At 40.3% G+C, this 26,399-nt stretch overlaps 1 protein-coding gene across 1 annotated transcript in view; it reads left to right on the top strand.

Moving 5' to 3' along the window:
• Positions 1 to 14,311: 14,311 nt before the first annotated feature.
• Positions 14,312 to 26,399, top strand: part of SPAG17 (sperm associated antigen 17) — an 89,529-nt gene continuing 77,441 nt past the window's right edge. Inside the window, exons 1-3 of the mRNA XM_072925738.1 lie at positions 14,312 to 14,529; positions 22,823 to 22,963; positions 23,768 to 23,827. Of these exons, the coding sequence (XP_072781839.1) occupies positions 14,437 to 14,529; positions 22,823 to 22,963; positions 23,768 to 23,827 (294 nt within the window). The 5' untranslated portion in view covers positions 14,312 to 14,436. The remainder of the gene's footprint in view (positions 14,530 to 22,822; positions 22,964 to 23,767; positions 23,828 to 26,399) is intronic.

The following is a 26,399-nucleotide window of genomic DNA, read 5'->3' as shown; positions in this document are numbered from 1 at the left end:
GAATGGAAGCAGATGTGGAGGGGAGAGGGAAGGAATAAAAACCAATTGATACTGAGCAGGAAATTGGCCGGAATGCTCAGGACAGGAATCTGAGTAAAAGCAAAGGCCACATTTAGAAGAGTAGAGGAGGAGGCATCTGAAAAGGAAAGACTCAGCTTGGGGAGAAGGACAGAGTCACAAACTATTTGGAAACTTGTCAGATGAAGAAGTGTGGCAGGAGAGAGATTAATCCTAGTAAGAGCTGTGTGCAAGGTAAAAGAGTTTGTCTACATAGAGCCCGAGGCTGGAGAGGGAGAAGAGCATACAGAAGACAGAAAAAAGAGTGAACACTAAGGGGGATTGAAGATTCTGAGAAGCTGGAGTGGGACAGAGCAACAGATATAGTGAGAAACACAGGTAAGGATAAATTACTGTAAACTCAGTATGGAAGAGAAACACTGATCAGTGACATAGTCAATGCTAGTGACACAAATCAGAGAAGGGGGTCAGAGACAAGCTGAGCCAAGAACTGGGGCAGGCATGGGGGAGAAGGGATTGAACTTCAATACATATCTAAGAACAGGAAAAAGGAAGAATTGCAGCAAGGTTCAGGGAACAGAGATGGAACACAAGGATCACAGCTTGTTTGGAGCTGGCAGAGGGGATCCACTGTGATCACAGTCCCCATGGGAGCAAAGCCTGCATCTCACCATGCCTCTCCTGCCAAATTCTCTCCAAAATCCAATAGTTTGGGGTAGTACAAATTGTATAACCTCATCTCTTTTTCGTGCTCCTTCACCACCACATAGTAGACCTCTGCTGTTGCCAGTTGTTTCAGTAAGCTCAAGTGACAGGGGCTTCAGAAAGTGACCTTAAGTTATCAGTTGTTAAGGATGTCAGTGTGATCCTACATAACTGGTTTATTTTTCCTTGAGCTCACCTTTCCTCTTTGAGGCCTAGGAACATAATTCAGAAAAATATTTTAAGACAATACTATTGAACTGTTAAGGTCAAAGACTTTTAAGTTGTTTAAAATAAGCACAGGATTGTGAGGTATGTAACAGGGCAAAAGTATGAGGTTATACTACTGTATGAATTTAACCCTGTTTTTCATACATTCATTTATCCTGTCATGCTGTATTAATTTCTATTTTGTATCTAACAGTGAACTCAATCTCCAGCTTGATTTTTAGCATGCTGAGACACATTGTTCAAAATACCAGGAAATGGTTCCAACAAAAAAATAATTGTCTGTATCCTTCTTCAGCTACACATTTAACAAACAAAATGACTATGATAGGAAACATACAACTTTCAGAGGTCCTCTCCTTCTTTAGAAAGTCCTCCTTTCCTACTCCAGCAGCTGTAGTTCACCCTGCCCCTCTCAAGCTCCTAGAGGTAGGTCCCTTTGAGCTATGGAGTGGCCTTGGTAATTTAAAGTTAAATACTGCTTGAAAAATCAAATCATATTTTCCCATTTAGCAATGGGTCCTTATCTGAGTGTGATTCAAGCTCCTCTGCCCATTCCTGAAACAACCACAGGCTGTTACATCTTATTTAGCTCAGAAATCTGAAAAGAGATTGCTTTCCTTCTGGAGAGACCAGGCAGGACTGGGTTAAAGAACAACACAAACCTCTGGGCACATAAAAATCTCCTGGTTGTGGTGCTGTGGTTTTGTATTTACAGTATGCTCAACTACAGGCATGGAACACAGCCACAGACTTGGCTTGGTCATCTTTGTTTTGGTTGCACCAACACCTATAAATGAAACAAAAAACCCAGAAAAGGATTTCTGATCTTAACCGCTGCTGAGGCTTTGCCCAGCTGTACAACTTCTGGCTTTCCCTCATATAATTACAGAAGGGCCAGAAGCTTGATCCTCAGCCATATATGAACCTTCCCCTCTGCAGAAGGGAAAACAGTAGTTCTTATGAAGAGCCAAACAATACGGATGATAAGGCCACAAGAAGCCATTGTGATCATCTGCTCCAGTCTCCTGCACAACACAAGGCATAGGGCTTCCTTAAATTATCTTATCTTTGAGTTATAGTGTCTATTACAGGATAATAAAACATTCAATTTTGCCTGACTCATATTAAATACATGCTGCCTGGTTTCCAGTCTGAACCAGTCTGTCTTGAGTTTTTACCCACTGCAGAATATCAGGAATTTTTTAGCTGCAGTGAAAAGGTCTACAGTGAAGAGATCTGGTCCACAGTTTGCCTTACCTGCCACGTTTGAATGTCAGTATAACTCCACTGAATGGTGTCATCTCAGCAGTGCAGCTCCAAAAAAAAATCATGGACTTGAACATCGATGACCCCCCGGCTCCTTACAGAAAGTTACAGAGCATTGCTGAGAGAGACCATTCCTTTCCAAGCCCATGGGGGTTCGTAGCAGGAAAGAAGTGATGATTTTCAAAACACTGAAAATTGTTTATAATTGATGTGGTCACTTATAAATAGCTCTCACTTGATGTCATGTGGCCAGCTTAATTAAGTAGTGCGGAGCGTGTGCGGTCAGTCACCTCAGATAGAAAAATCTGCATTAGGTCTTCACCCTAATGTGAGTTTCCTGACCTGACAGATGGGGATTGAGTGTCTGTTTATGCCAAGAGGAGTTTGCTAACATTATTCCTCTAATTACTAATTATACCAGTGAAAGGGGCTTTACGGCCAGAGTCCTGGATACATGAAACTTGATCATCAGAGATTTGCAGGAAAGATGGAAGATTGATGGGTGACTTCAAACAGCTGACAAGGAGGCCAAGGCAGCCAGACGGACAGCAGCTGCTCCAAGGGGCTTTGGGGGGTGGGAGGGGGCAGCTGCTCAGGGGGGACAAGGCTCTGGGAGGGAGCAGCGCTAAGGAGAACAAGCCATTTTAAAATTTCGCACCCCCCGTCATTTCAGATATGAATGGGTCTAATCTCCTCGGGCTTGAGGCTGCCTGGGAGAGCGCGTCCACCAACAGGTGGTAAGGCAGGGGCAGGGCAGCGGGGCTGAAGGCAGTTGCTGCTACAGAGGGGCACCAGCTTCAGCTGCAGCAGAGGGCTCCACAGGACATTGTGAACAGCAGATCAAAGAAGAGGAGGTGGAGGATGTAAAACAGCTCCTCTGGGCCTAAGGTTTTTCAGATCCAAGCCTGAATCTCAGTGCGCTCATTCCCCGAGGCCCCAGGAAACCTGTCCCTGTCAGCTACAGAGTGAGGCCAAGGGCACTGTGAAAACCTCCCCTGCACAGCAGTTTCCTTCTCTGGGGTTGCATAATGTCATCAAGCTGCATCAACACCTTTTTAGGGGACCAGATCTAAATCATCCTGGTGGTCTGTGACTCAATGGTGGCATCAGATATTTGGGCCAGGCTGGTCTGTGTTTCCCCTGCCCTGCCAGCATCTGATGGGCTGGTGACTGGTACAGCACCACAGGGCTTGTACAAGTTCAGCCTCCAGGGATCCTGCCATGGTGTATTTTATGTGGTCTGCAAACCACTGGTTTTCTTAGCATTCTTGGGAATCACAGGGATTGGCTGCCAGAGCTTCCCTGACATGCTGTGTTGCCTAAACTTCAGATCTCCCTAGTTGCAGCCACCCTGCCTGTGGAGGCTCTGTGGACACATGAGACTCCCACACCAACAGGATCCTTCTTCTGCTGGAGGAGTCAAACCACCATCTTGAATGACATTCCCTGAGCGGACACAAAAGTCCTGGTGCTCCCACAGCTACTCCTGTCCTCACCATGAAAAGGATTAATTATCATAGGCCACATCACTACATTAGCAAACCAAAGCCTAAATCCTGCCCAAACCCTCTTTTGTACAGACCAAGCAGAGGGACCACTGGAAACACATAAACTGGGAGTCTACCAAGAAGCTGAGAGAAAACAGCTTTCACTGCCCTGGAGCAGTAGGCATCTGGCTGATTTGTATAATGCTAATTAGAAATCTATTCTTGAAAAGGGACAAGTGCTTGTTAATATGAAGGAAGTATGGAAACAGTGAATTGTCCTTATGAATATTGTTTTTTGCTCGATGCAACAGAACACAGTAGCATTGGTATAAGGATGCATAGATCTATGATATTAGAAACTTTTCCACTAGTACAGTAAGCTGAATTTCAAAGTGGTATGATACACAGCGTACATGTACATCAAAACATAAATAAACTCTACTGCCATCTAGCCAATAATCGAGGTCTCTACCATAAGCTCTATCTCAGGTAATAAGTCTACCTTTCACCAGATTTGTCAGAATATTTTCATAATTTGGAGTATTTTGCAGAAGTCTTGGTCAAGAGTGTAAGTTTGAAACATGGTAAGATAGGAAATACTATAGTTTCATGATTCAACATATACACACATCCCACTGTTCCTGCTCCAGATGAAATGCAGAGGTTAACCCTGTAACACATATACCATGTTCCTGAAGGATGGAATCCCTACTGATATGTGCTTTCCTTTGCTTGTACTTTTCATATACACACACTACTGAGCATTTGTTAGCTTAGAGAACAGTCTTGCTCTTCCACTGCTATCAAGAATCACACCTGAGTTTTGCATCTCCAGCTTTACAAATGCACACTGAACCATACTGAAAATATAGATCTTTAACATTACAACTAGCTTTGCTTTGTCTTGTTCTTTATTAAATTTATGTTTTAGACATACTACTGTACACAAGTGTCTTATGTAATTAGAAAAAAGCACTAGCTTAGATTCTCATACATAACCCTGAAAGCAGCTGGGCAAAATATCCCCAGTTTGATCCTTATCAGGCTGATAAGCTGTTATTTTAAAAAGTCTGATGCAAGTGAGTTCCAGGGTTTCCCATCTAGGTCAAAAGCGTTTTAAAATGCGATTAAAATATTCTATTTCCCCACTGACTTGAGGAAAACAAATGGATGAAATCGTGTGCATAATGTTTCTTCCTTTCAACAATTCTTTAAATTCCAAATACATAAGTGGAGGTTTAGATACCAGCATGGGAGGATGGGCAAATGAATGGGTTAAAGCAGGTCAAGACATCTCAGTTTAAAAAGACATTGAACACATAGCATAGTCTCAAATGGTAATATTGCCATGCCCCACCTGTATTTGCATTAAGAGAATTGGAATTGTTTTCTTCCAGCCTCAAATGCCTGCCTTTAGTGTACTCTCACCTTTGAACACACTTCAAGCTGTACAGACTGCTTTGTTCATGTGTTGGAGCAATAATGCAGTGGCTCTCAGAGTTCTGAACTCTGTTATTCCTTTTTTTTCTCCATGCCTTCACATTACTTCTATAGATAAAATCAGGATCGGGAATGTACTCATTCTTTCAGAAGATGACTCTGTTCTTGGCTAGTTGAAGAAATATCAATAAGTGGAATAAATGAAGCCTTGAGGAATGCCTCCCAGAGGCCAAGCTGCATCATCAATAGTCTTTTATCAAGAACTTGGGAAAAAAAATTGGTTTATGGCACTGTGAAGCCTTCCATCATTTTGCCATGTCTGAAAAGCTAAAAAGGACAGTGCCTTCTACAGGGCACTCCACTGTTCTTGGCAGGAAAGATCTCCAAGTCTCTGATTTGAACAGGATCCTAGTACGTGCAGTGAATCAACTGACTAACATTTCCTTAAAATCTATTAGGACAACTGCATGAGAAGTACTGCCAGTTGTACCTACTGCATGTTGCTAATCCACTCATTCTGGGCAGAAAAGAAGGGTAATCCACCTCAGTCTGCCCTGATTTTTCCCCTATCAGACAGCACTCTGATCAGAGGCAAGGACACCTCCATTGATCCAGGGTGTGTGGGTGAAGATGAGCAAGGCAGGTACAAAAGCTCAGGTCACTCAGGGTGTCTGGGGAGCTCAGTGCCTACAGATCTGGGCTTCAGCCTCTTGTTCAAAGCATCTAGAATTACTTGAACTCTGATGGCAAGGTCTGAATGAGGTAAGTGTTGAGCTTAAGTAGTCAATAATTTCCTTACTTCAGAATTGATCAGCTTTTCCCACAGCTAACTTACTGCCCCAAAACAACCAACAGAGATATATTTGCTCCAGCTTGGAATCTCAAGTACTGAGTTCTAGAAAGGAACATAAAGTGCTGATTGAACCTTTTGTGCAAAAGCTGTTATGATCTGCAAAATATAATTCCATCACCTCTGAAATGAAAACCACTCTAGGAGTGATTCATTTTCAGAGAAGTCTTTTATTCCATCCAAGCTCTCACACTTTTTGGTGGCAAAAAATGCCTGCCTTTGTAGTGTTGTCTAAACAACATTACACTAGAAGACTTCAAATTTGTTAATTAACCTTCTGTTCTGGAATACAATATTTGCAAAATAAAATAAAATAAAAAGTTAAAAGCTCAATAAATCTTGCAAATGTTAGCTGTTTGTCTAAATGAAAACCAGACAAGTTGCAGTTCATTGATCCACACTGGTAGTAATGGCACTCAAGGTTTACTGGTGAGAGTTTGCAGTAAAAGCAAGTAATTTGTCAGTGTTTTCTTTAAATTATTATTGTTTAGTCATCAGAGGATTTTGTGGGATGATGCAAAAAAGCAAAGATAATTCAAGGCAAGTGAAAAAAAATATGTTGTCATGTAACTTATAAAGAAAACTAAGAAATCTGTTTTCTTTCATTTTGCTCACAGTCCTAATGTGACATACCCAATAACTATCACAATGACATTACAACATTTACATACTGGAAGCTTAAGTGTGCAGTTGAGAATTAAGAGTTTAGACAATGTAGCTGGTACATTGGGCCAAACTGCTGAACCCAAGTGTTTATCTCAAATCTCTCCACATTATTTTCAAAAGCTGACTACTACCTCTCTTAAACATCACTGGATACAAAAGTAAGTATTAAGGATGCATAATCTGAAAGCACTGGTACAAACAAGTCAATGCATCTGGAGCATGGCCAGATTTTAGTTATGCTCTGTACCTTTTCCATCAATGGCCCTCCACCTTTTGCAGCCCTGCCACAGTAAATGTTTTGCTTTGTCTGAAGTAATGAGATGGAGAGAAATGGAAAAAGGCCCGCTTCTTCATTTTGACTAATCTTAATGTGAGTTAAGGAATTTGACTGATGGGAATTAGTGCTAACAGTTTGTTAACTAAGAAAAGTGCTAATTAGAAATGCTTTTGAACTCAATCTCTGCAATGATATGATATAATATAAAAACTTACCACATTTTATTTGCTTAAAGCTTACTGAATCCATATGAACGGCTGGTCATGGCAGAAGCTATCGAATGTTGATGATAAAGCATTACCAAGTCTTCCTTCTAACTTTTATTTATAATACAGTATATAATAGTAATATTATAATATATATATAATATATAATATTGTAATAATATAATAGTATATTAAATCTTCCTTCTAACTTTTATTTATTATACAGCATATAACAGTCAGTAATAAGTGGAGCTTTTGCATTAAAGCAAGTGTTAGTATCTCATAGAGATGAAAACATTGTTTCTCTTTCCTAAAATTATTTAATTTGATCTTAAATAAATAGTTCTCTGAGAATTAAATCACTCTGACAGAGCCTTGGTTTTGCTGTCATTTGCAGAAAAAAAAGACACCAAAAATTATTTCAACTTCCCGTATTGTTAAGACTTGCTAAAATCTTGCACAAAGGATACATACATGGACTTTGGTGGGGCAGAAATCTTTTTGTGGTCATTTCACATAACATCCTTCCAAAGAAGCTGAAGAATGCTACTTCCTTACAGATAATTCCATAAAGGTAAACCAGATTTCATAGTACTCTCCAACTCTCACTGTCTTGGACGGACAGTGCAAGATGAGGCCCTGGCAGGCAGAGGCTGCCAATAGCCTGCTCATCTCCATCACTTGGTTCTCACCATCCTCTCCCTAGTAACAGGGGTTACAACAGTTGCAGGGCTACACAGGTTCAGGGCTAGATCCTGATGCCCTTCGGAGTAAGTAACTTCTGGAATTATCTGGACTTTTTATAGGAAGGCTCACAGATTTTATGCTTTGGAGTCATCAGCTATCGCAGAAGCCAGCCTTCCCATATTCTTTTATTTCATACAAATGGTTGGGAAGCGGTGGTAGTGGGGTGCCCAATAAAGAACAAGAAAGGAGGTATTCCAGCACAGCTGATGAGGAAGAAGACCACGCCTGCACAAATATGTTAATTGGAGCACTGTGCTTGGAGCTCACAGGATGGGGTTATTGGCAGGTGTAGCTCAGATCACACGGACCAGCTGTGTCTAGAAGACAAGACTGGCAGGAGAGAAGTGCTGGTGAAAGATGAGCTCCTGCTGAGCAACACTGCATTTGATTCTTTATGGTGCCACAGCATGCACTCCAGTTTGAATTCTGGAGATGCAGGATAAGAAAAGCTTGTGCAGTAAGAATGACACAGGTGGGGAAGAGAGAAGTACAGAGTGCTCTTCTAGTCTGCGGTAAGGAGACAGTAACTGCACGTCAGGGTTATGAAAGAGTAAAGGATTTAGTGGGTGACACTGTAAGGCATGATAGTGTTTTGTGATATAGCCCTAGGACTGGGAAGTTTAGTCATGGCTGTTCTACAAAGCAGATTTCAGGCATTAGTATGACAGAGAGCCAAAAAAGAGCAGGAAATAGTCATTACTCTATGTACTTCTTTCCAAAATGTGCTCACTGAACCAGATCTATTGAGGGGTGTATGTGCTGAGGAAAATGGATTAGAAAGAAATGAGGGAGAAACAAAGTCAAAGGAACAGTTTCAGTATAGTTTATAATGTGGCAATTTAGTTATTCTGCCATTAGACATCACCTTAAGAAAATCCACCTAAAAACTAAAAGTTCACTGAATGAGACTACCGAGGCAAAGACATATAGCCCTAGCCATTAAGTTACTCCAATTCTAGTACAGCTTACACTTGTTTTTAAAAATATTCTCTTGGTTTTTAAAAAAACAAGCACACCATGTCTTTCCACCTCTTTTCATCAATATTTTCATTGCAAACTCTGGCACACAGCTCAAGTCTGTTTACCCTCTATGGTGCTAATGTTTGTTTTTAATGGATTAGAAACTTTTTTTTTTTTTTTTCACCAGTAATGGCATAATATTTCAAATCCTACTTATTTAGACTTTGCTTTGTTTGGCTGTTGAGAAATGTTAGCAGCTAGTGCTCAGCACTACTGTGCAAGTCACCCTTTCTGGATGGTGGCAGAAGTAAAGACTGCTACAGAAGCAGATCTCCATGAAAGACTTTATAACCTTAGGGAAACTACTCCATTTGTGCCAGAAGAAAGCATGCAATGATGCAGGATTTGAAAATGCTGGAGAATTGAGTGGAGAAGGGGAGTTTGGCTTCCTGGAAGACTGGGAGAATGTTTTCTTTGGATTTCTTCCATTAGGGATAAATATAAAAACTTGTGATCTGTTTTGGAAAGGATCAGGAAAAAACTGAGAGACCTGAATTAGGATTTTTTTTTTTTCTTTTTTTCTGGCTGATAGCACTGAACTACTTCCAAAATTCAGTTACCTAGAGACAGTAGAATTACAATACCAAATGCAGGAATCTTTCTTTAAAGAGCCTGTTGCACCATCCAGCATCCAGCTGGAATTTGGAAGCCATTTTACTGACAGATGATAATGGATTTAATTTTGAGCTTTGCCAGGAATCCTTATGCCATTTGCTACAGAGAGGAAAAAAACATTCTCCTTGCATATCCATGCACGTGGGAGAGCAGACTAAGAAAGCATCTTTTCCAAAATTAAATACAGGGCCTTGCAAGTTTTGAGATTTTTTCCTAGTAAAACAAAGTTGGTGAAGACACTTAAATGTAAACATATTTGTATATAGAAAGTTTGATCTGTTCTGTATGTTACACTTGCAATAAACAACAGAGGCTTGAAAGAGTTATAACTCAGCTTGGCTGGAAACATTTGAGTGAATAATAAAAAAAAACCTTACTGGCCAGGCACCCACTAAATACAAGGGCTGGAGGGAGAAGGGAATATCTACAACTTGCTTTGCTGTTGGCTGTGATGGACCAGATTAAGTAGGTAAGGCCCAGAACGTGCACAGAATGGCCAAGCACTGGAGGGCAGGCCTTGCCAGCTGGTGGATGGACTTGTCTGAATTGCATTGCCTTTACAATCCAGCTGTTCCCTTTCCCTCTAACCATCCCTGCCAGTTCTCACAGCTCAGCAAACATCTAGCAACCCTTATTTTATCAGGAAGGCCCATTACAGTCTGAGAAGGAGAGGTTGTTTTATTGTCTCATGATTAGAACTCAGTCTAATGAAGAAGTTACTGACCTTTGGCACTAGAAAAATAAGAGCACCATGTCATATTCAGAAGGGGAATGTGTTAATATATTTACACTTGGCTTAACCTTTCCCCTTTCAGGGCACATTCACTTACAATTTACTGATGTAGAAATAACCTTTCTAGATCCTAAAGCCAAAACAGATACTTGGTCCACATCCACAAGGCCAATTCATCCCATGTGAGAAGCTTTATGCAAATTACATAAACAAATTTTGGAGACTAAGAAATAAATTATAAAGAATCACTTGGTGGCCAGAGCAGCAACTGTAGGCAAAGACCTCCTGCATCCAGCTTGGTATGTGAGAGTTCAGGAAGGTTTTGGTAACACATGCTATAGCTGTCAAATCTGTGTAACTTGTGAGACACTTGTGTCCTGGGGGTTGCACACTTCAAGAAAAAGCTGTTCCCAGCCCAGATGCTGCAGCGCTATGAAACTGGAAAGGAAAGCAAAATGAGTTTTTTGTTCCTCCCCTTCTTCCCTTCTGAAGGGAAAAAGGACCGAACAGTGTTCTCTTGGGGGGGTGGGGGGGTTAAGGGGGAGGAAGTGTGCTTTTTTTCTTTTTTCTTAATACCTTTCTTCTTCTTTTAGAAATATAAGGAGGATGAAAGGTTGTTTCCTTAGCAGCGCTGAGGGCCATGTTAGCTGTTCTAGACAACTTTTCTGGCCCTGTTTCTAAAACAGAAACAACTTTCTGAAGCCATAATTCAGGAAGCCTCCCTGTTTCAGCAACATTTAAATCTCATGAATGCAGAATAAAGCAGTTAAGTGTTTTAAGGACTCAAGGAATGAGAGTCTGCTTACTTCCCAACTAAAGCTGAGAAGGTGATGGTTCTTACTGAAAAGATAATTTTTCAAAAAAAATTCAAGAATTTAAAATAAGCACATTTTTAAAACAAAGCAAGCAGGATTAAAATTAATTCCCCTCTCATTAACTAGGATTTAATTAATAAGAGTCAAAATCTTTACTGGTTCTTTAGTCAGCCATAGTCTTTCAAAAAATATCAAGTAGAGAAAAAAATTACATGTACAACTAGTAATGCCTTTCCACTCCCCACACTTTACTGAAGAACAAGGAAGCGCAAATGTTCTTTATGTTGCTCTAAAAGAAAAGGCAATCAATGTTCCTTCTCTTTCTGAAGGAGGTAAAGAGTATATCTCATTTTTAAACACTCCTTCTATACTTCTATGAAAAGTGTGGGCATGCAGACATGTTACTGTGTCTAGCAACTCCACACTACACTACAGTACTGGTACTCCAGTATTAACTATGCATGCTTTCTTACCCTGCTGTATAAACTCACAACACACAGGCTTGCTAATCTGTCTCCCAGGGAAAAGTCAGCTACAGTTTATTTAGACAGAGTATTATTCAGAATTGCAAGTGTACTGTAAATTCATGCCTTAAGTTACTCCACACATGTATTCACAAGTGGTGTTTTTTAATAAGCAAAAAAATTAAAGGCTGATCTTGGCATTTTCAGGTTGCCACTCTCCCTGAAAATCTCACCATAAATATTCCTGTCACACACAAAGTCATTACAGATAGTCCCATCAACTCTTGCCCTCAACCAAATTTCACTTCTTGGAAATGTCCAGCTTATATCTACACATTCCTGTTTTCTGTGAAGCTACATCAAAATACATACTGTCTCTCAGAATCTAACCAGAGGCTTATCAGTACAGCTGAATTACATTCAGGTTTGCTAATATAAATTTTGAGATTGCAGCAGCTTCATATTTTAGTTATCAGAAGGAAGCTGAAGTTTTTCAGATGGCTCAGCTGCAAAATGTGCAGCTGGATGTTGTGCAGTCCAGACCACTGGGAGGAAACAAAGGCTGCAGTTTCCCCAGAATTTCTGATTTGTCTGTCTGTTTCACGATTTAACCAAGGGGATTTCAGTGATCTGGTTCACAGCTTGGCCTACAAGCATCTTTGGCAGCACAACAGAATGGACAGGGACAAGCAGCCAAACAGGACATGTCTTCAGCTGACTTTGCTGATGGATAACCCATTTTATACACTACAACCCTTTGTAATAGAGCATAAATACAATTTCTTCCTCTCCTTTGTTTGTGAGAGGGGTGGAGGTAATTTTAAAGGAACTGGTATCAACTCCTAGTGATCAGCAGTCCTACTTCAGTTGGACTTGCTGTCTGCCACGGCAGGCAACAATAAATAAGTTATCAAGATGTATTTACTGAGGTGGTAAAGCAGCAGAACAAAACCATTTTCTTCAAAAAGTCCTCATGCATCAAGCAAACCCACAGTAGATATAAACAGGCCAGCTCATGGTTCTCCCACCTACTGTGTGTGCTCTCAGAGCTGTCGTTTAGCTAACATCAGTCTCTCTTTTTTAACCTTCCAATGATCTGAACAAACAGATCCAGGTATGGGCATAATTAAACAGTTTTCATTTCCCACCAAATTCATGGTAATGCACATTCCAGCCACACCATCAAGATCTAGGTGCACAACCCTCTCGTGTCACTCTTCTTGAAATTTATATTTATTCCTGAAAACCGAACCATGAAAAATCTGAGGGGTGGTGCACAGTTATGGTATTTAGCAACGTTATCTGTGCATTCAACCCCAAACCTCTCTATTGTTCTGCTACATCAGCTGGTGATCCTTCCCCATTTCTCTTTTCCATACTCTTGTCAGTGCACCTTAGCAGGCACAGGCTATGTATCCAAGACTTTAGTGAAGAAAAAGGATATTGTGGGAATGTCATGCAGCCTGTTTCTTTGAACAAGCAAAGCATGATTTTTGTTTTTTGTGAACAATAAAGGAAAAACTCAAAAGTAGAAAAGTGGACACCAACCAAGAGATGGGTTGGGGGGAAATGTTAATGGATGTTGGCAAATCTACTGTGCAGTTTTCCCACATTACCAACTGTATCACTATTTAGAAACATTGGGAAGATACCTTTCTGCAAACTAAAAAGATGAGAGACTTGCCAGTTATGTCCCCTATGAAGCTAAATTCCTACTCCTTCACTAACGCTGTGTAATGAAAGGTGTTTTATACAGCACACACAGCAGGTCAGTATCATCCCAGAATGAAATCTTGACTAAGGCAGTAACACACCACACAGCAGGGTTTTAAGCTCTGACGAAAATAAAATAAAGATTTGGAGGCTCTGAGCAACACCGGTCGGTATAAGGGGGTGGGGGAAGGGCAGCATGTGGTTTGGGGAATTTTCACCAAATGTTAAATCACACAGAATATTTCACTCGTCTCCAGTGTGAGATCACAACATGACTCCTCTGTAATGAATTCTTTATCTTGGCAGCTCTCCTGTTTTCTCCCAACAGTGCCTCCCTCTCCCCTTCTGGTCCCAGTGCCGTAACATATGGTAGTATTTGGAGAGCCGCTTGGGCCTAGGAGCAGGCCTGGCTGCCCACATCTGCGTCCCCCAGCCTCGCCGCTCGGGCCACGCTCCGGCACCGCGCCCGAGCTGGCTCCTTCACCCTCCTCAGGGGCACCCCAAGAGCTGCCACGGGCGCTGCTATGCAGCCCTGGGCATGAGATGTGTCACTTGTGGTGTCTGTGTAAGCGTGTCACACCAACACTCCCCACGCAGCCTCAGTGAGGCTTCTCCTTTGGGTGGCCGTGATGGGGGCCGCTCATTGTCTCAAAAATGACAATGAAAGTACCCAAAAGCCCCAACAGAATGCACAGAATCCATCAGGTCAGAAATAACCACAGTGGATCATCTGGTCCAACTCCCTACTCAAGCAGAGTTCCTAGAACCACATGGCACAGAGTTACATACAGATGGTTCTTGCCAATCGCCAGCGAGTGAGACTCCACAACCTCCCGGGGCAACCTGTTTCAGTGCGCGGCCACCCGCACAGCAAAGCTCTCACCCATATTCAGGTGCAACTTCCTGGGCATCAGTTTCTGCCCGCTGCCTCTTGTCCTGTGGCTTGGCATCCCCGATCAGAGCCCGGCTCCACCCTCTGACACCCCCTTTAGGTATTTACAGACACCGGTGACATCCCTTCCCGAGGCCGAGCAGCGCCGGCTCCGCCAGCCGTTCCCGTCGGGGCGAGGCCGCAGCGGCCGCCCCGGCCGGGCCCAGCGCTCCCGCGGCGGGCAGGCCCCGCCCGCGCCGCCGTCTCCGGGGCGACGCGTGGGGCCGGCGGAGCTGGGGCCGCCGCCGCACCGCCATGGGCTCCAAACGCGCAAAGACCGGCCTGGAGACGCCGGTGCCCGGGCTGCCGAGCTGGGAGGCCGCGCTGGTGTCCGCCCGCCTCGAGGAGGTGAAGGCAGCCGAGGGGCAGCGGGAGCGGGCTGGAGGCGGCTCGGTGCTCCCCCGGGCCGGGGGTCGCGGCTGCCGGGGGCTGCTGGGGTCCCGGGAGGGCCGTGAATGGTCCCGATGTGCGGCGGAGCCCCCCTGCCCCTTTGCCCCCCGCCATCAGCGGGTTTCTCTGCTCCTCCTCCCTCGGCACTTTCCTTTCTGGGCTCTGGGTGCCAGGTTTCGGCTCGGAGTGAACTTTTTATAAGCTGCTGAACAACGAGGCTTGATGGAGGTGCTGACACAGCATTAACTGTAGCGTTGAAAATGCGAGGCTGTAATTTTCCTGCCCAAGTGTGTGCAGCTAAAAGGCACTTTTTTTCCCTTTTTATTTTTTTTTTCCTTTTACTGAGTGTGAGGATCTAAAGGCATATTTAGGTTTCCAGGTTCTGTGTAAGCAATGTAATTCTCATAAATCTTGACTTGCAAGAGAGAATTTGGTTTCAAAATAGGGTGGTAGTTTAGCAAACAATAATATTTATCTCACATGTGTTTATCTAGCACAGCTTCTGCAAGTGAGACAAATTGCTTCCGTGGTTTCCTTGTTTTCTGGATTCCTGTTGTGCCCTATTTAAAAGAAAAAAAAAAAAAGCAGTTTTTTGTTTTAGCTGATGTGGGTTTGTGTTTTGTTGGGTTGTTTTTTTTTTCTTTTAATATGCCAGCAACACTGGTTAAATATGAGGAACTTTTAATTCAAGGGGAGGCTTTTAAACTGGCTAATTGCTTTTCCTGAAAAGGCCACAGACGTCCAAAAATCTCTTAAATATTTACTTGCTTTTACTTTTATTTGGTAGTAACCATATAATACAAGCTTAGCCAAACAAGAACACTTTTTTAATAGCTTAGGCTGTTGTTTCCCATTTTTCCCTAGAACACAGATTTTTCAGTAGAGTTCTAAGATGCTTGAATCTTTTCTTACTTGTGAATCTTGTCCCTAGCCTTAGAAAACCTCCCTGAAGCATAAGAATGGGGTGAAGGTTCAATCTCCATCACCTACTCTGTTCCTGGTCTTCCTCCAGTGCTTACTAGCAAGGTGCCAATTAGTGATTATATTTTTTTATGGTAGTGTTTATTGTGGCTGTGGATATTGTGTAGTGAATTCACTGAACAAAGTGCTTTGTATGCTCTGCGGCCTCTACACGTAGTTTATTACATTTCTTAAATGCAAACCATTATATTAAAGTATTTTTAAAGGTAGGAAATAAAATGCTCAAAATTTAGGAAATGTCAAAGTTGATATTATTCCGGACCACTCATTGAGACAGATGGAAAAAATGCTGAATGTTCACTGGATGGGGCAAGAATTCTTTAGGGAAAGGTATGTGATCACCTAATTAAAGATTATAGTAATTCCTGTACCCATGGGGGCTGATTTGAGATTCCTTGTTTCCATAATTCTGGTATCATCTGACTGCCTTCTGTTCCACTTAAGCTAATTTCACTTTCTCTGCTGTGCTGTTCACAGACAGAGCCTTGGGAACTTGGGAAAAACTGTCCCCTTGCTGCGGTCAGCTTGAGCTCAGGCTTCTGAGATGCTGGGCAGCCACTGAAATTTCTTACTGCAGGAGTGTTCTTATGCAGCTCTTATAGTCATGGGCAAGAGCACACTCAGTGCAAAACTGTCAAATGCCAACAAATCTCTTCTGAGCATCTGTGAATCAAGATTCATCAAGTGTGGCCAAATGTGGGTGTACATAATGTAAATAAACATGCTCTGTAAAAGCAAATCTTTGACACAAGTACAGTTCTGCTGCCAAATTTAATTCCTTCCTCTTGAACACAGAGAGCATTGAATATCTTAACTACTTAATCACATAGGGGTTTTTATTAAAGGATAAACATGATTTTTAAAAATCAAATCTCATTCTGCAAATATTCTAACCACACTTTCTCTCCCCCCACTCGCCCTACCCCAGTAATCATGCAACATACAAAGTTTAAACTCAAATATATAAAATTCAGGAACTGAAAGCAGTCTGTAAAAGAGAGTGTTGAACAGCTTGAATTTTAACTCTCACTAGACATAGTGCACAAAACTTATTTCTTACTCGTCCTCAGTATTGTACTTGAAATACCATATGAATCTGAAATTATTTGGGAGATGACAGGAACTCCTATCAAGTAAATAAATGTCTCTCCTCATAATTCATATGTAAGGAATTTTTAGATCTGCTTGTATCAATTTGAAAATATTCTTTCACTTTATTGGAGGCAAAAGGAATTTGCTACAACTGGTTTTAAATTGTACCAGATAGACCAAGTGGTGAAATTTCACATTTTAATGTGTTTATGACTTACACTATTTTATTAGTTCAATCGATGAAAAGCATTTTACCAGTGCTGTTAAGATTTTTATGAACGGGTATACTAACTAAAATATGATTTAAATGGTATTTACTAACCAAATAATTGCTTTTACTAAATGCACTGTGAAAACTGGCAAACACACAAGTTAAAAACACATACAGAGGAAATACGGATTTTCCAGAGCCTCATATTATAGTTTATGTATATCTTTCTTGTTTGTAATGTGCTATGCAGAAGAACATGGAGTTGCAAACTGTATTTGCTTTCAGCTATTTATCATCTATTTTGATTGGGCTCACTACAGAAGAATTAAATTGCAAAATATAAATTAAGATTCTTAAGTAGTTTTAAACTTTGCATGTGCTAAGTAGCTAAAGGGCAATAATTGCTAAGTGAATGGTGAATTCTGGGCAAATACAGCCCTTAATTGAAATAACTGTCATTTATTATTTGTTCTTATTAACTGGTATAACTAAGCATAGCAGTGAGAAGCTATATTCTGTGCTGACTTTCCATCTGTATGATTTCTCTCATTTCATTAGCATTTTAGGGCCTGAAAATGGAACTTAAAATCTTGTGAAACTTCTAAAAATGTTCTGAATAGGATGGCTCTGCTTTTGATTACTATTCATACTACTTTCTCTTCAGAGAAAAATTAATGTTCTTTTCAGCTTTGACATTCTCTCACTTGCCCATGTTGTACAGCAAAAGCTCAGGCTCTTAAGAACAAAATCCATTAGTAAATGTGGGTGTGTCATCAGCAATGAAAGTGGCTCTGCAGATTTCCAAGCAGTGATGGAACCTTAAGGCTACAAAACTGATAAGCAAACTTTCTGAGTAATGGCAGTTGTATTTACTGGTTTACAAGCTCCCCCATTGTTGAAAGTAAAGAGTGCTAGCTAGAGTTGTTAGTAGTCTTAATTGTTCATAAATCACTAATATGTGTGATGCTCAGATGTTTTGAGTTTGAGTTTTTGAATGTTTCTTCTCAGCCCTTACAGGTAAATTTGAAATTCTGGTGTAATGAAAATAACTTACTTGTTGTTGTCCTAAGGGAAAAAAGACAAACAATCAAAGAAAACAAACAGACAACCTGCAAAAAACCAAACCAAACCAAAACAAAACAAACAACCAACCAAACAACCAAAATAACAACCAAACAAAAAAACAGTGAACTCCACAACAGTAAGTACCACAAAAATAAAATTACAATGCCCAGATTGTCTGGAAATAGGAGGAGGGTAAGATGGCTGCTTGATGCTTTTCTTGGCCAAAGAGATCTAGAAATTGGTACTGAAAAAATAAACATATACCTAACTTGTTCAACTGTCTTCCCTAGAACAGCTGGCCTTTTGTGTCTAGGAAATGAAGCAGAGAAAACAAGATATGTATAAAAAGGAAGAAAAAAAAAATGGTGTGCTACATCTGCTTTTTTCTTCAATGTGAATTAAGTTAGATATTTTCTCAACACAGCTATGATATTCCAGTACTGCTGTGATGAAGATATGCAGGCTATGTGTACTGGTTTTTAAGAGCTGGGAAAAATAACATTACAGAAGAACACAATGGAGCCTTGAGAGGAAAATCATGGGAAGATGAGGCACCTTCTGTGTTTTGTGAAAGCAAGGATTTTGGACAACCATTTGCTGCTTACATGGAGCTTCCAGAATTAGGGTGATCTTGTGGATTTGGAGCCTCTCCAGCTGAGGGACACAGAAATTTCCCACACAGATGGTTATTTCTAACACTGAGAGACTTCGGTGCATTGCAACTCTTGACATGGCCAGGAGTGTTAAAACCAGGACAGTGTCATTTGTAGCAATGGTTGTCACTGGATGTTTTCCAATGAAAGTGATCTGGCCTGCCCTTAACTGGAGTTTGTTTCAGATTGCTTAAGCAATATTTAGTTGCCAATACCACATTTCCAGCTTAAATTTGTTTTTAATTCACATTTGAACTGGCATTGTTGATTCTGTGGGATATCTGCTCCCTGCATTTTGGTCTTCGTTGTTCATTTTGTAGTGCTTATGTTAAATTCTCAGTGGCAACCTCCCTCGACTGTTTCCATAATTTTCCAGTAGTTATTTTTATGGTTTTTCTATCCTGTTCATTAAGCTGGGAATGTCATTTGAGGTAGCCTTAGAGTCACTAATCTATCGTCTTTCAGATCCTTTCTCAAGCCTTCATACCACGGTAACATTTGAAAGAATAAAACTAAGTAGAGGAGCAGTTGTATATTGAGGGAGAAAATATTTTTAGAGTAACCATATACATTTTACTACTTTTCCTTCACATTTTTATGTTGTGATTTTAGGTGGTGAGCTGTAGAAGCAGGGTCTGTTTCTCCTCTGTCCTTTCAGTGCCTTGAACATTAAGGATACTGTTACAGGATCGATAATATAAAGGCAGTATTGCAAAAATATTCGATTTTTAACCTCAGAAAATAGTCTAATCAATTAAACACCTTAAGCTGTGTATTTATGCAGCACAATGACTATTGAGTACAATTCATGTTCTCAGTGTGCAGCTTTTCTGAAAAATGATCTTTAAGTGTTTTAAAACCGGTCAATCTAGAAATAGATGACATGCAGTTAATGACTTTGGGAAGTCTAGATCATTATTGCCTTTGAAGATGTGTATAGCTGCTTCAGATATTTGCTAGCTACTTCCATGGCCTATTCCCAGGTATTGCACTTTTTTTAGAAAAGCAGTTTCTTTTCTTCATTTAGCAATAGAGAGGTACAGGCTGTCTCTAATAATAATTATTTTTTTGTATTAAATAACTTGTATCAATCTGAATATACTTCTGTAGAATTAAGTAAGGTTATAATTTTCACTACCAGTTCAGTTATCTTGTAGAGGCTTATTCCATTTATTTTATTTTAATGTATTAACCAATGGTTTGCCTATAGGTTAAATATTCTCATAGATGTTCCGTGGCTCAGCTTTATCACCTTGTTTCTTTGAAGCAGAGCATTTTCAGTGGGAAGATGGTGTGGCCCACTGATGATAATTTCTTCTTGCATAATAAAAATCTGGAGTTGGATAATTCTGTTTGCATAAGTCCTGTTTTGTCTTTTCTAAATACTCATTTTGCACAAACGGGACCTATCCTGATGTTTTGCTTTGGTGTTTGTCACAGGCTGCTGAGATGGAGGACACCTCAGTGGAAACAAGGAAAATTCTCATTTCCTAGAAAGGCTTATAGTACTTTTGTGAAAGAGGAGGGTCTCATTGCTCAACCATGACTCTGAAAATGCCTGGGAATTATTATATGGGCTAGAGAATAAGAATTTGGAGAAGGAATCTGAGGATGGAGAAAGCTTGAACTGGGGTTGGATAATGAAACTGGAGACTAGCTGAGCAAGGAGACAGAGGACAAGAGCTGGGGAGCAAGTCACAGGTGGGGGAAACGTTAAGACAATGTGTAACTCAGGAAAAAAGAGTGGAAAAGGGAGAAGAAATTAACTAGAAACAGTTGTTACCAAGGGGTGGAAAAAGAAGAGAGAGGATGATAAGAAGACAGGTTCCACAGATGTTGTTGCAATGATATTAATCAGTGCTAAGCAGGTTTAATTGGTGGGCAGCAAGCTATCAGCATGTTTTAAGGAGGAACTAAAGAAGGCATAAGGCAGGGCTTTAGAACTCTGAGAGATTTTTTTTTTGTATATGTGAAGAACTGCAGGAAGTTGTGGGAGTAAGCTCTGTATTGCTGCTGAACCATGCTTACCATAGGAGCCTGAGTAGAGCCTAACATTCCTGATTCTTGCTGCTCTTGAGCTGTCAGCATCTCTCTGTGAGACTTACTGGACCTTGTTTGCCTCTCTTGGTGGTCCTCACTGAAGTGGGCAGTGTAGTGGTAACAGTTTCTCCACTAGCTCACGCCACAGGTAGATGGTTATTCTAAAGATTCCGTGTCTGCTGGTCATCACTGGGAACACCAGGATACTGCCACATGGGAGCATTTCAGTCTCACTTCTGAGAGCCTAGAAAATGATGCATTTCCACATAAGCATCTAAATACTTTCTGTTCAAAGAATGCTGAAGTTTTACTGTCCAGTTCTTGTCAGGTATACAGTGATAGCTTTAATCCAGATTCACTGCAGCTCCTGTGTACATTGACAATACAGAATACCTAGAGCTCTTTCAAAGTGCTGTGCACCAGTAGCTACCTAGCTTTAGGCAGGAAGAATTTCAGTCCCCACTACTGCTGCCACTTCTCCAATGAGCAGTGTCTGCTTCCCCAATGCAGCTGGACACTCATAAATTCCACCATGTTTGCACACTCCTAGAGCATCAGTGATATGCTTGATCTCTCTAGCACTTCATAATTTTTAAAACTTGAGGTTTATCTTGTGCTGCAATAAACCATCAAGGAAGTTCATGATATGTGGAAGTGTAGGCACCCTTTTGGATTAGTGATCTGATCTGTAGCTACTTGCAGTTTCACTTAATGACCCAGGTGATCTTTACATCTTTTTTGTTTTTCTGAATCTTCTGTGGTTAGAAAAATGGGGAATACTCATGTGATGTTATCCTTTGTTACCTTGAGTGTTTGTCAAACTGTTTCCCACCATACATGCATGCACTGTTTTGTAATTGAAGTCAACTGTGACTTTCTCCCATCCCAAGCCATCAGTTACTCAAATTGCAGACATTGGGTAGGCTTTTTACCAGCTAAGAAAAGAAATAAATGAAGAAGGGTACTATAAAACTGGAAGAAAATGCTTCTCTTACCATCTGAGTCTTTTTCTTAGAATGGTCCTTTTCCTCACTTTACCATAACTCAGCTCAGGGACTTTGTACATAATATAAATATATTAAAATATTCAATATCCTAAATTCACCACCCTGTGTTAAATCTTAAAATCTTTCCTTGCTGTGATGCATACAGGACTGTGACTCTGCTTAGCCTTGTCCTGATCAGTGTGACTGTCCTGGGCCTGCCTTGATCTGACTGAATCTCTTTCCATGTTTACCTTTATGCAGCTGCAGTGGGAACCTTGCAGTTTACACATACAGACATGCATTGAAAAAAAAAAAAAAAAGAGAAACGGTGATTCCTGTACATCACAACCATTACAAATGCTCCAAGTTCAGCCACCACTAATGGTGATAAAGAATACTCTAGATTGAGATCTAGATGTGCTGGAGATAGTGACTCACTCTGTGAAAGGGATTCCAGTAGGAATGTCAAAGACAGTAACCAATAAAAGTTGCTTAAGTTACATAATTTTTAAGCTTTTGTGAATGCACATCACTAAAGAAAGTGTTCCAGTCTTCTCTTGTTCTGCATTTTTTCACTGCTGAAAACTTTTTTTTTTTTGCATTACAATAACATGTATGCTACTGCAGATGTTTAAAAACTGCTAGTGTTTTTAACTTATCAATATTGCAGTGTACAACTTGCCATTGCTAAGTGATTTTGTTTTGATTCAGAATATTTAGTGAAGCCATACAAGAGCCATACTATGCATAAATATACCTTCATAAAACATCATAAAATAATGCTACGATGTACAGAAAATCGTATCTAATTCACAGGATGAGGGAGCTGAAAATTGTTAATTGTTTTCTATATCAAATAATCACAATAATACATATATTCAAAATTCACTTCTTTTTTTGCTACCTGAACTGTCAAATCTGCAAATGCCATTTTAAAGTTACTACATCTTTGTGAGATGCTAATACATCATTTGTGTGTGTAAAGGTCCAAGGCTTTTAGTGGGCATTTGTGTTTTCCGTAGCATAATGCTGCCACCTGATGGCAGAAAGAATTGGGACAAAGTGGGCTTTTTCGAGTTGCATGCAATTTCAGTGATTAATACAGTGATGTTTAATATGTCTTCAAGTGACAAAGCCATCTCTACAAGATTACTCTTTGAAACTGCAGAGGATTTTTGTTGGCATGAGTTTTAATACCTTAAATATTTTATTTTGGAATGTAGGATGACTGGAAGCCTAGCATCACTTTTGTTGTTGGGACCAAGATTGAGGATGAAATCCACACCCAGGCCCTGGCTCTGGCTGTGCAAGTGCCACTGCGCAAGCTCTTCAGTGTGGTAACGTGTGAAGACATTTACAGACAGGTATTTCAAGGAAGTAACTTTTAATAATGAACCAAACTGTAGATGTCACTTCTAGATCCTGCCTTCTTTGGTCTGTGGTAATGATAAACTACTCTGTGGAAGTTTCAAAAATTACACTAATTCATAGAATCATTAAGGTTGATTCTAAAACTTCAAAAGATCTTTAAGATCATGGAGTGCAACATTTGAACACCACCTTATCAACTAAAGCACAGCATGAAGTGCCACATCTAGTCATCTCTTGAACACGTCCAGGAATGATAACTCTACCACCTCCTTGGGCAGCTTGACAACCCTTTCTGTGAAAAAATATTTCTTGATGTCCAGCATGAACATATCCTGGCACAGCTTGAGGCCATTTCCTCTCAACCTGTCACTTGTTGCCTGGGAGATGATGCTGATCCCCAACTTGTTACAACCTCCTTTCAGGGATTTGTAGCAAGTGAGAAAGTCTCCCCTGAGAGATGGATTTCTCCTGATTAAACAGCCTCAGCTCCTTCATCCACTCCTCATAGGATTTACTCTCTTCTTACAGGCTTCATTGCTCTAATTCATAGGAGTTAAAAATAGAAAAAGAAAAGCTTGTGTTATAAGCTGCTCTGCTCCCTGTAAATGAAGTTTTGTTACAGACTTTTCTTCAAGGTGCTGATCAGAAAAACTCCCTGCCTAAGGCACAGGGTTGCCATTAGATGATACCTCACTGTTTTGGAGTGTGAGTGTAGTGTTTGCAAAAGGGAATAATGAGTAAAATACTTTGGGTAAACATAAAATCTTCTCACACTAGAATGCTTTATTTACTTGCAGATCACGGAATCTGGGGGTCAAAAGGGAAAAAAGGCTAAGGATATGCCTATGTACTATGAGGTAGGTTAAAACAGGTATTGCAGAGTCAGTGCCCTTTTACACTGAGTGTGTGGACCTGTGTGGTTCTGTTATACATTCTTGAGTAAATGCAAGTTTGTTGGCTCTAGCTATTAAAAACATTCAACCATCTAGATACTTAAACTGCTTTGTTTTTGTGATACCAGCAATATTCTGTTGGACTGCTGATTAGGTGATCATCAAAACACGTTTTCAAGGGATGAGAGTTTCATTATTGAGGGATATGTTACATGATCATATTTTGATGGTGAGGTCTCAAATTACAGAAAACCTGTCAGACTCTACTATCTCCAAGGCTCCCAATAATTTAGAAACTTATACCTTTAGTTATGGGTATGCAGTCCCCTATATAAAACACTGCTCTGTGTGCTAGTACCCATTATAATCTCAGTTTGATGTAACCTGATTCACCTAGTGGGCTATGCCAGCAGGGTTTGGAATCATGCTTAGTACAAAGAGCACTTCCTCCTACCCTGTTAATGTTTTTACTTACAGCTTGTGAGAGGCGATAAAATCCTGTGATTAATTAGAAGATTGTTTAAAATTTTCTCAGGTAGAGTTTTATGGTCTTTACAGACCTGGAGCATAAAGAATTTTGGATCCCTCTAAAAAGACTTTGTTTGTGTTTTATTTCTGCAATGACTAATAAACTTTTTATGTGTCTCAGGTTTTGGTGAACTTTATAACAGTACATTTTAGCTGCGGTCTGTTTTTCAGTAATGCCAGGCTACTATCTGAACAAGTCCCTTCGGAATTATTTACCACTGAAAGGACTGTGAATTTTATGCAATTAACCCTCTTATTTAGGACTAGCCTCCCAGGCAAACTCACCCTTATATTACCTGGTATGTAAAACTTCTTCAGTCCTACTTGACAGAAGGATTTTGAAGTCTAGCTCTCAGCAGAAGCTTTGTATGATACCTGTATTTAATTACTAAGAGCAATTTTCCTTGTGAAGTGGACACTTATTAAATTCCAGCTGTCAGTGCTGTGTCTCATTAGCTACTTACTTTACTCCTCAAAGACATTTTTTTCCTTCTCTCTTTTAACACAGAATATAAAATGCCTGTTCTGACCTTTTGCTTGGACTCAGTTTCCGTTCAGGCTGCAGCAAATTAAAAGATCGATCACGTTGCCACAGCATTAACATCCCACCTCTCTGGGCAGAGTTTGCTCCTGAATATTCACATACATTCCATGTCCAGTTTGAGCAGGCAAAAGTTTCACTGCTTTCACTGCTTCCACTAGCAAAGATAAACAAGTACAAGGTTGGCACAGAACACAGAGTTGTGAAAAGTTCTTCTGAAAGGAGCATTTCTATCATTGCCACATACAGTTCTCTGTGGCAGGATTCAACATGCTGCTATTTCCACAAGTTTCCATATTCAGTTTTAGGGGTACTGTGAGATTCCTAATATTCAATGGTCTTTGAACATATAACGTGTGTGAATTTGGGACTAATAACACGCATAGTAATGTGATTGTTATTGGTATTTTAAGACTATGCCATTGGTCTTAAAATTTGCATCTACTGAAATGCAGGAGTTTTAATAAATTTCAGTGCAGTAGTCTGCAGTGCCCTAGAAGTCAAGAACCTTTAACAAACGGCTCATGATACATTGCAAGCTAATTATATATCATCTAAAAATAATTCCTGCTGTCTGCTCTAAGTTATTCCACTTCAGGCTCTCAATCATTTTATTGTTTTGTATCTCATATCACTCTTATTGTACAAAGTGAAGAGGCTCAGGGCAGGGTTTATGAAGATGTAGCTAAAAGATTTCCAAATCCGGGAGAAGTAGATGTCCAACACCTTTTCTAACTTGATGGTAGTAGGAGTCCTGCTTGGTAATTTTGTACTTATTCCAGCACTTAATTGAATGATGATTGGCTGATTCTCTCGTAAAGATGCTGAGGAATTAATTATTTCACTTATATATGAAAGGGAAAACTTTATGCTTCCTGTAATATATCAACAGATTTCATAATTTGTCATGTGCAATTCTAACAAGACCTGAAACTAAAAATATATGTATTTTATCAGGTGTATTTTTTATTGTTTATACACCTGTTTGTTGGATCCGTTTTCTATTAAGGTTAATAACATTATATGTAATTAAGATATTTTGCCACTATTAAATATTAGAGTGTTAAGATATGATTATTGAGAGATGCCTCTGCCCAAATTAAGGTGCAAACAAGGCCATATGCCAAAGTCAATGGTACCGATTTTATTTAACAATTAATTAGAAATAGAAGAGAGAGGGGGAAGAGAGAGAGTTCAAGTAGAAAATAACACCACCCGTGGATCCAGCAGGATCCTGTTGGTCCTTCTTCGCTCTGGGCTTTTTGGTGGTGGGGGGTACCAAGGTCATTCAAAGCTTTTAATTATCTCTAGATTTTAGCAAGCAAAGGAATTAATGCTTGTTGGCTGCACAGTTCTCTTATGCTTTTTGTTAAATTATTCCCTCACCTCTAATGCTGATTAGTCTGTATGCTCAGTCTTTCTCTTCTTTTGAATCAGTGGGTTTCTGGGATCAGTGTTCTATTTTTT

The sequence above is a fragment of the Taeniopygia guttata genome, chromosome 1, assembly GCF_048771995.1.
Source record: "Taeniopygia guttata chromosome 1, bTaeGut7.mat, whole genome shotgun sequence".
NCBI classification, from domain to species: domain Eukaryota; kingdom Metazoa; phylum Chordata; class Aves; order Passeriformes; family Estrildidae; genus Taeniopygia; species Taeniopygia guttata.
Note: the sequence above shows the minus strand (reverse complement) of the source record. Positions and strands in the feature narration are given on the sequence as shown.